At 33.6% G+C, this 13,678-nt stretch overlaps 1 protein-coding gene across 10 annotated transcripts in view; it reads left to right on the top strand.

Annotated features, from left to right (window-relative positions):
• The window catches only part of LOC127861087 (cytoplasmic dynein 2 intermediate chain 1-like), a 77,903-nt gene that overhangs the window by 2,892 nt on the left and 61,333 nt on the right, over positions 1–13,678 (top strand). For 9 of the 10 annotated variants that reach the window (XM_052399458.1, XM_052399460.1, XM_052399455.1 and 6 more), the window contains exon 2: positions 9,324–9,380. The exons of the other annotated variant lie outside the window; for it this stretch is intronic. In XM_052399458.1, the coding sequence (XP_052255418.1) occupies positions 9,324–9,380 (57 nt within the window). The remainder of the gene's footprint in view (positions 1–9,323; positions 9,381–13,678) is intronic. 10 annotated transcript variants of the gene reach the window in all.

The following is a 13,678-nucleotide window of genomic DNA, read 5'->3' as shown; positions in this document are numbered from 1 at the left end:
TCACTAGGTCAAAGGTCAAGGTCACGGTGACCCGAAATAGTAAAATGGTTTTTGGATGATAACTCAAGAACGCATACGCTTAGGATCATGAAACTTCATGGGTAGATTGATCATGACTCGCAGATGACCCCTATTGATTTTGAGGTCACTAGGTCAAGGTCACGGTGACCCGAAATAGTAAAATGGTTTCCGGATGATAACTCAAGAACGCATACGCCTAGGATCATGAAACTTCATGGGTAGATTGATCATGACTCGCAAATGACCCCTATTAATTTTGAGGTCACTAGGTCAAAGGTCAAGGTCACGGTGACCCGAAATAGTAAAATGGTTTCCAGATGATAACTCAAGAACGCATACACCTAGGATCATGAAACTTCATGGGTAGATTGATCATGACTCGCAGATGACCCCTATCAATTTTGAGGTCACTAGGTCAAAGGTCAAGGTCACGGTGACCCGAAATAGTAAAATGGTTTCCGGATGATAACTCAAGAACGCATACGCCTATGATCATGAAACTTCATAGGTAGATTGATCATGACTTGCAGATGACCCCTATTGTTTTTGAGGTCACTAGGTCAAAGGTCAAGGTCACGGTGACCTGAAATAGTAAAATGGTTTTCGGATGATAACTCAAGAACGCTTTTGCCTAGGATCATGAAACTTCATAGGTAGATTGATCATGACTCGCAGATGACCCCTATTGATTTTGAGGTCACAAGGTCAAAGGTCAAGGTCATGGTGACCTGAAATAGTAAAATGATTTTCGGATGATAACTCAAGAACGCTTTTGCCTAGGATCATGACACTTCATAGGTACATTGATCGTGACTCGCAGATGACCCCTATTGATTTTCAGGTCACTAGGTCAAAGGTCAAGGTCACAGTGACAAAAATCGTGCTCACACAATGGCTGCCACTACAATGGACAGCCCATATGGGGGGCATGCATGTTTTACAAACAGCCCTTGTTTAAGAAAGCAAATAATCAACTAATTATATAATTTAACATCACTTAAAAATATTTAAAAAAATAAACCCATTAAATTTAGTATTTGTGTAATTGCTAAAGATGTGCGCGCTATGGTACATTAACAAACGTAATACGTAACTATCAGTATTTGAGATCATAATACTTAGTTAATTTGCATTCGTGTCCTTTATTTTACCCACATTTTTTAATTGTATAATGAAAATCAAGCGATACTACCTCGGCTACAAACGTTTGTTGATAGGATTAATTAATCATTCTTGTGTATTTGCAGTCTGGTTTTTGTTTCGTCGTGGTGGAAATCCGAGTTGTGCATAGTATATAAAGGGTGTAAACAAGTGAGATATGAAAATGTAAATTTATTTCGCCAAACAACAATTACAACAACCAATAGAAATCACAGTTATGGAGTATATAAATACGCATTGTACATGCAAATATCAAATGTAAATAATAAACATATAGTAAATAATCTTAACTAAGTCAATGAAAATTGCGACATCACAATGAGAAAAGTGTATAACACAACAAATTAAAGGAAACTTAACGTAAAAATGATAAAACGCGAAAAGGGAATGGGAAACGTAAATTGACAAAAAATTTTTTTAAAGTATTAATGAACGAAAACAATTAATATGATTTTATTGCTTTCAGATAATAGCACTTTACAAAAGCATACATTGTATACAACACGAAGTTATATACCCTATAAGGAAATCAAGTGTGGGTTATTCTGCAATAAACTATGGGCAGAGCTTAATGTTTCGAAAATAGTTCCGAATAAATAAAGAAAATATTGCAGTAAAATGCACGTGCTTAAACCCGCTCTAAAAGAAGTGTAATAAATGTAACATGTATATGAATGTAGTGAAACAACAAATTGTATATTTAGTGAAAAGTTGCATTACCACACCTGCAAATACTGTTATTTGTTAAGAAACGTAATTAAGAAAACATGTATAGCATGTCAGCTTTTCAGTCGCATCAATACACGTGACGTCACAGGCTTTTTCCGCCCTATGCCACGGGTCCAAAATTCGGCCCCATTCCCAATTCAAATCTGGTTGTTTTTTTTCCCAATTGAAAAAAAAATTCCCAATTCCAAAAAAAAAAAAAAAAATTTTTTTTTTTTTTTTTTTTTACTTATTAAAATATATAAGTTAACCTGATCTGGTGTAGAAAATAGAAAGTGTTGCATAATTAAATTATCTGTTGCCTTAAATTTGTTTTAAAAACTGTAAAATATGTTAATGATTATTTAAGACTTTCCTTATTTTCCTCAAAATCCTGCGCTTCGCACGAATTTTTTCACCTCAAAAAAGGCCAGGCCTATTCCCCAAATTCATATTAAAAAACCTGCTCTTATCTCACATGTTCATAATACTTTGTAAAATTTTAATAATAAGTTTAGTTATCAAAATAGTCGTTATTTACCAGTTAACGGCTAAGAAACACTATTTACATGCGATAATTTTTCCCAATTGAGCCAATTATGCGAATAATTTTTTTCCCAAAATGGGGGTTTTCACAACGCGAAATTCCCAAAATTCCAGTGTGGCGTATTCCCAAAATGGTGCGGAAAAAGCCTGCGTCATCTAGTTTCTACGATTGTTATCAATGAAAGTGACGTCATGTACCAAGAAGGGCAGAGTATTGAAAAATATAGTTCATGTCCAAAAGCTTGAACCAAATCAAACAGAATCGTGTTAGAATCGAAATAATATGTTTATGTCTCCCACTATAGTAGTGGGGGACATATTGTTTTTGCCCTGTCTGTTGGTCTGTCTGTTGGTCTGTCTGTTGGTCTGTTTGCGCCAACTTTAACATTTTGCAATAACTTTTGTTATATTGAAGATAGCAACTTCATATTTGGCATGCATGTGTATCTCATGAAGCTGCACATTTTGAGTGGTGAAAGTTCAAGGTCAAGGTCATCCTTCAAGGTCAGATTTCAAATATATGTGGCCAAAATCGCTCATTTTATGAATACTTTTGCAATATTTAAAATAGCAACTTGATATTTGGCATGCATGTGTATCTCATGGAGCTGCACATTTTGAGTGGTGAAAGGTCAAGGTCAAGGTCATCCTTCAAGGTCAGAGGTCAAATACATGTGGCCCAAATCGCTTATTTTATAAATACTTTTGCAGTATTTAAGATAGCAACTTGATATTTGGCATGCATGTGCATCTCATGGAGCTGCACATTTTGAGTGGTGAAAGGTCAAGGTCAAGGTCATCCTTCAAGGTCAGAGGTCAAATACATGTGGCCCAAATCTTTTATTTTATGAATACTTTTGCAATATTGAAGATTGCAACTTGATATTTGGCATGCATGTGTATCTCATGGAGCTGCACATTTTGAGTGGTGAAAGGTCAAGGTAATCCTTCACAAGGTCAAGGTCATCCTTCAAGGTCAAACATCATATAGGGGGACATTGTGTTTCACAAACACATCTTGTTCTATCATGGTTTGTTGTTGAATAACCCACAGTAAGCAGTATAGATGCGTAGGAATAAAATCACGAGTGCGAAAGTTGTTATTTTCGAAAAAAGAAACCGACGCACAAGTTTTAACTTTACTTTATATGATTAGCCGTTCGAAATCGCCCCATCATTAAAATATTTATGTGTTACTTTATTCAAAAACGGAAACTGATATAAAACAATAAAGTCAATACAGATCAATAATTCATCAAGACTAAATACATATTGCCGCATCAAGGATACGTTTAATACAGAACAATATCTTAATAGCATTACAACAAAACAATTTAAAATAGCACCAACTCAATTACGCCTATCTGCACATAGATTTGAAATAGAACGAGGTCGATACCACAATATTCCTCGGGAAAACAGGAAATGTAAATTTTGTAATCTTAATGTCGTAGAAAGTGAATACCATTTCTTATTAATATGTCATAGTTATTAAAAAAACTTATTTAAAGTCATATTATCAAAGATGGCCAACGTTAAATAAGTTTGCTTTATTAATGAAAACACAAAATTAAAAAGAAATCATTAATCTTTCCAAAAAAAAAAAAAATACGGAACAATTTAGCAACAAATTAATTTATCTATGTATACTATTTTTTTCCAAGAATATGATGCGTAATAATCTATTTAAATGTTAAAATGAAACCAATTATGTAATAAATGTCTTTGTGCAGCTGTAGAAAGCATATGCGTTACGAACGGACGGGAAAGCACACTCAAGTACAAATACCGAATCAAACAGACATATCATAGAAGAACAGCGATAAATTTCAGATACATACATAGTTCAACAGCGAGGGTTTGTCTGGCTGGGCGTTTTGTTTAGCCTTACAGAATGATTTTTGAATGTAATCAAAATTTCAATTACATGAAATACTTATAATCTCAATTTTTTCTTATTGGTTATTTAATCATTTTAATTGATCGTTATTAACATAGTTTAATTAATTTCAATTAACAAAATCTTACAAATTTAGTGTATTGTGTTAGAAATGCGTAATTTCATGTAAGCAATTGTGAAGATTATTTTATGATAACAATATATCAAATTAAAGCAGTTAACGCACTTGTGTTAAGTCCCGGTTTCCCAAAGCACTACTTATGTGGTAAGCACATTTTCCATTTTGAAGTTCACATCATGCATGTAATGTATTAATTTCAGAAATATTTAATACATAAACAAATAATAATATAATAGAATCAATAAACAAATGAACAAAAACAGGTAATAGCAAAATAACAGCAAACAAATATTTATCTATCGGACTTATTCAACCGCATGTTTCACCTCGGAGTTTTACATTGGTGCACATAATGACCTATTATCGCAGAACGGACAAAATTATTAATTATAAAGAATTTAATAATTTGTCATACGACATTTAATAAAGATCCCATTACATACAATGTAAAATGGATAAAATTGAAAATCCTATATTTTGTGCGAAAAATTATAGGAAAACAAAGTATGACAGAAACCTGTTTATATAAAACTACAAAATATAAAAAGCTGAATAGCTTAAGGAGGAAAAATCTAGAAATTTATTTGTCATTTATATCACTTGAAAATAAATAAAATCAACACACCAATAACATGTTTCATTAAAATAATGGCATGTATTAATATTCATGAAAATATGTTGCTTTGATACTTTTTTAACTTCAAACAGGCAACTATTCAAGGGGAACAACTTCCTAAATAAATCTGCATTACTAATGTCTACATTTTCTCAACGCGATCGGACTTCAATGACTATGACCAGACTCAGCAAATAATTTCTTTCAACCACTCAATAATGTGCTTAAGTAAACAGAATAAAGGTACATCAATAATGCGAATTCTATCCTATAGGCTATTTACCTCTGATTTTGCTTCCCTTTGTCTTCTGATTTGAAGTTCTTCCCTCCATGAATACAACTGTAGGTAATTTCCGACACTTTAAGATTTTGATTGAATGTTTTCTTAGGGCATCTGCTTTTAGCAGCCTCAATATTCCTTGAACTGCGTTTGTAAAACTGTACACAATTTGAACGCTGGTACAGTTCAATTTTGCTTATCAATGCACCATACGTGGAGAATTTTTCCCCAACAATTAACGACACGGCCATTTTCATATAACTGATTAATTGCTTGCATGAAACCAAATTTTTATTTATCAATTGTCTCAAAGATAATTAAATTATTTGTGTAACTCAATTTCTGAGAACTACCTTTGACGGCTGCCGTCATTGAATTTCATGATATCGATGCCGCAACTAATTAAAAACAGTTTTCACGTCTAACATAAGAACATGGGCTAATTAAAGAATCAAATTATAAACCGAATTAAATTATTTGTGTAACTCAATTTCTGAGAACTACCTTTGACGGCTGCCGTCGTTGAATTTCACAATATCGACGCCGCAACTCATGAAAACAGTTTTTCACACCTTATTAAGGAACGTCGACTAATTAAAGAATCAATTAAAGAATCAAATAAGCAACCGTATTACATTAAAGGAAACAGATGAAGAATTTTTTTAACTTTTATAAGCCTAAACAAACTTATTACTGATAAAAAACACTGACTGACAATTCTATTATAAGCCGTACGGCTAGCTAGACAATCTCCATAGGAAATGCTATACGAACAGAGCCGTACGGGTAGCCTCGTGTCTACCCATACGGGGCCGTACGACTAGCCACTGCCTATTTTGTATCCTCCAATTACATTGAGTCGAGTGGTTAAAGAACAACTAAAATAATTTCTGAATTGATTCAAACAATGCCGCAATAAACGATGTACCTTTAAAAATTTATTTAATTCCCGTTCAACCCATGTCAAAATTGTTTATTTACAGCGTGTTCAACCATGCAAAGCCAATAGTTCCATACACACCCGCAAATGACAACACTACGCGCTTTGTTTACCTTAAGGCAAGAGGTCACAACTGAAAAGCGAGAGTACTCGATTGCAATAGGCAGATGGTCAACAAAACTTCGAAAATTCGATTCACTGAACAAATTTAGAGAAACTGAAAGTTTAATTAAATTTTTTATATAACTTCTATTTGCCATTTAACAAGTTTCTGTTTAATCGGTCGATCTTCTTTTGAGCAACATTGAGACGAAAAAGTGCTCAATAATTGAAAAAGAAATAGCGTTCGTTATTTGTTCAATTCAAATTTCAGCATACATGTTACTACTGAAAGATTTGATAAAATTATCTTCCAATCAGAACAGGGTTTACCCACTGACCGTGTGTATATTGTCATGTAACCTATTTTTGCAATGTGCGTTCACAGATTGTTCCATGTATCATTTTCTGGGAATCATGAAAAAATAAAAGAATTTTCATTAAAATAAATGAAATACATGAAATTGTTGTGTTTACACTTGCGCAATGGTCTGCAATTTATGTGCAATTTTAATGAAGAGTACGGAAAAAATGCACGGAAAAGGCATAAATTTGGATTATTTCAGTTGAAGTAAGATTTTTAAAAACAATTAAACTGTTTTTTTCCTTGTTTAAGTCGTGTCTGTAATTATTTTCAAGCATAGTAATATTAGTAAAACAAAATACTCGGAGCGCATGCGTGTGATGTCATCAAGAGAGCCGTGTTCTCAATGTAAACAAAGTGATCGAAATTAGGTTATGCTCGAAATAAGGGAATCGTATGATATTTGAGGTACAAATAGATTAACCATGCTGTAGATGTGTTTGATCTCAAAAGTTTCAGTTTCCTTTAAGGTTACATTATATTAAATCATTTTGTATCCCTCCATGGTCCATTTGAAAGTAGTGCCTATTTCTAAAACGTACCTTTTCTCTTCGGGTTTATCAGCCATTTAGCGATAGCACCCATGCTTATTTCTGATGATTTCCTGCATCCTACCTGTGTGCAACATTTTAGTGCATTCATCGGGGATTACATTGAAAGATTAGTGTTTGGGACACGTTTATTGAAGTAAAGGGTTTTGTTAAAATTTCACTTCCAAAATTGTTCCAACTCAGTCGGACACTTGAGCACGTGGGGAATGTATGGTTTTATCTTTTGCACGTGAAAATGTTCAAATGTCTTAATGACTTACTGACCTGCAACAGCCAATTGCCCCTCTGAATATTCATACCAGCCATATTGTTTTTTGTGTGCAAATTTCATGTTTTCCTGGTGTACGAGCCCAAATGATGAGAATAAAATAAAATTAGAATTACCCGGTATATTGCGTTTTACTATTTCCATGTTCTTAGAAATGTTAAAGAGATAATATATAAAGCCATGAACAATATAGATCTCTTACAACCTTATGATGGGATTCATCAACTATGACATAAATACAAAAATATGCTGCGATAATGTTTTTTTATCTTAATCCCGAGGTTAAACAAACAAGCATATATAAATACATGCATAATAGATAAAAGTATATTTTTAAACCTTGGAATATTTATGTTAAAAATTGCTGGAATTGTTTAAATAATTTTGCAGTGTGATGTAACAAATGACAACAAATTTTGAACAGAAGTCACTTTGAACTACGATCTTAATACAATGATGAATGAGAATTAAACATTTCATGGTTTTACATGTGATATAACCCGAAAATACGATATAAAAAGTGTTTTAATTTTTGGACTCCCTGAAGTCTGTTCGGACTCCTAAATTTCAAAAGAATGGAGTCAAATGTACTCCTTTCTCAGATTAGTTAGTGTGGAGCACTGAGCACCTGGTTAGTAAATATTTAGGGATTATAGTCAAGATATAAAGCGAATATAAATACAAAATAAATGCTAAACATTCTTTCACTGATTTGGCTGTAAAGTGAGAGGCATTAAAAAAGTACACAGAAGTAATAAAGGATATATAACTGCAAAAGAATACCTGTCTTAGTATGGATGTTGCCATCTTGACTATCCCATGATACCATTTCTGATGTCAATTTGATGTAGTTTCTTTGTTTTTTTTATTGAAAAAGTTTAAATTGTATGACACTGGTAGATGGTAACCTTCTTTCCTATATTTTCATAAATTCCTTAAAACTAGTTGATTGTGTTTTTTTTTATAAAATTGGGAATTTCCAAGCATGCACACTACATTAGTTACAGTAACAAAATAAATCATATGCATACATGGTTTAAGTCAATTACTAGGTAGAAAATTACAAAATAAATATTGAAACGCCAGAATTATAATTTACAGATATATTTTGTAGCTTTAAGTTACTTCCTGCATTTTGCTGCAGGAAGCTTGTTTATGTCCATGTCTAGTTACATGTGTTCTTTTAAAAAAATCAAATGCAAACATATAATATTTGGTTTAATTATAAAAGTATGTCATGATTTTTAAAACTTCACAAAATTCAAAAAGGTTATGATAAATTATTACATAAGAAAGGGAAATCATTATGTGTTTTTTTTTATATCTGTTTTGACATTTTAGTTTCAGTGCACACTATGTAAATAACCAGTTGATGCCATTCTTGTAACAAAGAAATGTAAGGTTAAAACAATGTGGTTTGAAAATACATATTAAGATTTAATTGTTCAATGACAAAGTCAAATTATATGTGTCTTGTTCTGATAAAACTGGGCATAATGCATGTGCGTAAAATGTTCTCCCAGGGATGACACTTTCCACTTAAACTAGATTTTCAGTAAAAAGGCACTTCCTTTAAATGGAAAATACCATTAAAGCGGAAAGTGTCATCCCTGATTAGCCTGTGCAGACTGCACAGGCTAATCTGGGATGACAGTTTACGCACAAGCATTATGCCCAGTTTTCTCAGAACGCGACACATATTGTCTGTGTTGTCACTCGTGTGTTTGCACTTCACCTGAACTGTGTTTTAGGGCCGGTCAAAAGAGGACACTTGGAGTACTGATGAATTAAATAGAGCTTTAAATAAGGTATGGGCGATAACATTCAACTAGAAATATATGTAAAGATACATGTATGGATATATTTAGATATATTTTGTTTAAAAAACCATCTTAACTACAGTACTATTTTTGTCAATTTTGACATGACTGCCCTACTTACAAGTAACAAGCCTACACAAACTAACCCAAATTAAATAAGATTTCAATAAAAAGTTGATATTGTTGTTATCCATATCATTTGTTATTATGTAATTTATTTTTAATGGTTATCATAATAAAAAAACTAATTTTTTATAGTTTCTATTTTAGAAAAATCATTCAAGAATGTTTTAGAAACTTCTGTATGCAATAGGTTATAATTGTATCCAGCAAGTACATCAACATATTGTTAGATCAGTAATTATTTCATGTTTGTTAAATGCATGGTATTATTTTGTAAGCATTATATTTTCCTCCATTCCAATTATGATATTGTTATTATAGTGTTTTATCCAGGCCGTTTTAGCGTGGCGCGGCGCCACGCCGCTTTTTTTGCAGCGGCTTGCTGCCCCTTTCAAAGCAAATCAGCGCCACGCTGCACTTTTCAATGGCCGCGGCCCTGTTTTCTGCCGTGTGCGACTTATTGATAACATCTTAATTGCCTCTTAACCAAGCTTCTAAGCCGACTATTATCAGCGAAGATTCGCGCGGTTGTGAATTCGTCATGCGTGAATAACCATGTGTCACTATCAATCGATAATTTCAGTGGCTTTGTAACACTTATCGGTCCGGATACAATCGTGCACAGTTACTTAGGAGACTTGATGAAAACCTCGATGTTATTCACGTGAAAATTGTGCATAATTCAGTTATATCAAAACATTTATTTTTACGCGTAATTAAATAATAAAAAAAACACCAGTTGTATCTGTAAAATATTGATTTGATTTCAATTAAATGCAAAACAGTTTTAAGTTAATAAAATTTAATTTACAGGGCTTGCACTAAGCGGCGTACGGCCGTATATTATGCCCGATAATTGTTTCCATATGCCGATTACAAAACCCCATGACGTCCACTGTACTACCTGAAAATTGGCCATACGCCAAAAATAGCAAACCTGTGACATATTAAAGCTGTCGATTAAAATAACGCTCCGCCTCCTATCCAATACAATTTGCGCAGGCTCACAGTAGATGTGTGTTGATGAATTGTAGCAGACGACAATCTTAACACGTTTGCTGTTCACGGTTAGGCAGACCGCGCTTAATTGGAGCACGTAATTGTTTATTGTCACGATGTTTTGATTACAATAACGTGTGAATGTCAGCAAAGAAGTTGATACCCCGTCTTGGACCCTGTTTGGCCAAAAGTTGTTAATTGTTGTAACAGTAGTAGGCCTGCACCATTGGTTCAATTAAGGTAGCGCACCTCTAATGGGCACATATCCAAATATAATTTAATTAATTATTTTCCTAATCAGCATCATTTCACTGGACAACATGCAAATTTGTAGGTAGGCTTTCCATGCTTTTTAAAAAAATATATAACTTTTCAAAACCACCCTCACGCTCGGCTTTTGTCCAGTTTTTTTTCACCCCTGGGGTATATAAAAGTTCCATAATTCATTCAAATTTCCAAATATGGGCATGCAGTTGGTGTGTACAGATGCAGTAAAGGTGTTTAAAGTTTAAACAAGATGAAATAAGTATTATTTTACAGACATTTATTATGCCCCCCTTCGAAGAAGAGGGGGTATATTGCTTTGCTCATGTCGGTCTGTCGGTCGGTCAGTCGGTCTGTCGGTCGGTCCGTCCACCAGGTGGTTGTCAGACGATAACTCAAGAACGCTTAGGCCTAGGATCATGAAACTTCATAGGTAGATTGATCATGACTAGCGATGACCCCTATTGATTTTCAGGTCACTAGGTCAAAGGTCAAGGTCACGGTGACCCGAAATAGTAAAATGGTTTCCGGATGATAATTCAAGAACCCTTATGCCTAGGATCATGAAACTTGATAGGTAGATTGATCATGACTAGCAGATGACTCCTATTGATTTTCAGGTCACTAGGTCAAAGGTCAATTTCACAGTGACCCGAAATAGTTAAATGGTTTCCGGATGATAACTCAAGAACGCTTATGCCTAGGATCATGAAACTTGATAGGTACATTGATCATGACAGGCAGATGACCCCTATTGATTTTCAGGTCACTAGGTCAAAGGTCAAGGTCACAGTGACCCGAAATAGTAAAATGGTTTCCTGATGATAACTCGGGAAAGCTTATGGCTAGGATCATGAAACTTCATAGGTACATTGATCATGACTCGCAGATGACCCCTATTGATTTTAAGGTCACTAGGTCAAAGGTCAAGGTCACAGTGACAAAAAACATATTTACAAAATGGCTGTCACTACAACTTAGAGCCCATATGGGGGGCATGCATGTTTTACAAACAGCCCTTGTTTTTTACAAATTTTAATCTATCGAATAGCGCCATGAAATGTAAGTGATTTCAGCCAAGTAAAAATTGGGTCGGTTAAAAACAAAGTGTCATAAAATTCAAAATAGAATCATTTAAGTTATATTTTAAACTTAGTTTTTATAGAAACACTTTATACAGCAAAAATACTAAAAAACTAGACAGATTTACCATTTACTTTTTGAAATAAAAATAAATATGCAACATGCATCATTCGTATTTTCAGCAGTTAATTAATCAATTTAGCCATAAGGTTGTTTTAATTTTAAAATTGAAGGATGTGCATACAATTTTCAACATATTTAACAATAAACATAGCTTATGTGCTATATTAAATCAAATTACCTTAGAAAAGAAATAAAACGCGTCGCAAAAAGTATGCGATGTCGGCAGGAATCGAACATGCGCGAGAATATCCCAAAAAATTTCTAGCTCATCGCCTTAACCATTCGGCCACGACAACTTCACATCAGTTCAACTTTAAATTAGATATCCATAAGTAAACAGGTGAAAAGGCTCGCTGGATCTTTGAAGAAATCGCGAAATCGTATTTTTCAGATGATAATTGGATCAAAGTCAATATTTATAGTGAAAATAATGTATTCTAAATGAATAAGTTAAACATATATCAAAATTCGAAGTTTGAAAAAAATAAAATGCATCTCTCGGAAATAAGCGATCATTGAAGATCGGCAATGATCGTAAAATAAATCGCGGGAAATCATTAGAGGTGTGCTACCTTAAGAACATAATGACCCGTTTGTAACTTGTCAAAATATGTTAATTGGCAAACACAGATATGAATTTTACAAAAATATTGAACTTGAACCACTTATCATTCGTGTTTAGAATGTCGCAACGTACGCTTTCCGATTTTGGCATTCCACTTTTGACGAAACGTAAATTAGAAATTGATGCAAATTGCTTTGTAAGCAAAACAAGTTTATATCGGAGACCAATTAACGTGTATTGAATTAATTGACAATGAACAAAGACAGTACGGCGCCGTTCCTAGGTACACTTTTTGCGAAATAAAATGTACACAATACAACACGTGGTCATGAAAGTTCAAAATGAAAACAATACCCGTTTACAATTTTATGCGGGAACACTTTAATTTTAGTACATGCATATTTCACCATGTCATTTAACGTTTTAAATATAAATAATTGTTTAAGAGGGTAAATCATTTAACAGTATTCTAAGACTTCTTTGAAAAGCTATAGTTTGTATAAGATATATATCCTATGGTGTTTAATCTTGTTTTTTGTTACTACATGAAAATATAAAACACATAATAAAATATACATTCTGGATTTTGTTGGTTTAATTATTCAACAATAAATCTCAAAACTATACATACAATGTTTGTGTGTAATAAAGCTTGTTATTAAGTCACTATACAGATATATTTGTGCCCTTTTTATGGGTGTCGCGCGCTAAAATGCCCTTTTTTGAAATTGTGCACCACGCCCCTTTTCCTTCCTGTATAAAACACTAGTTATTATGAATGGTTAATTCTTATTTCTTCTGTAACATGTCTTGGTAATAAATATGGGTTGCCATACAAGCCTGAAGTGACTTTTAAGCATAAGTTCATTGCCCAGAATGGCCTCACTACTCCGGTTATGAGCCACAGTATGCGAAAAAGGTTCTTATAACATATGAGGTCAGCAAAGCTCCTGACCAATCTGCATGAATGTCTGGTATTGAGGTCACAAAACCTTGGATGACTTAACAGTGGGAAGGGTAGCTCCAGTCTGACTGGTATTGAGGCCACAAAACCTTGGATGACTTAACAGTTGGCATGGTAGCTCCAGTCTGACTGGTATTGAGGCCACAAAACCTTGGATGACTTAAC

Source organism: Dreissena polymorpha, chromosome 15 (genome assembly GCF_020536995.1).
Source record: "Dreissena polymorpha isolate Duluth1 chromosome 15, UMN_Dpol_1.0, whole genome shotgun sequence".
NCBI lineage: Eukaryota > Metazoa > Mollusca > Bivalvia > Myida > Dreissenidae > Dreissena > Dreissena polymorpha.
This window is presented reverse-complemented; position numbering and strand designations above follow the sequence as displayed.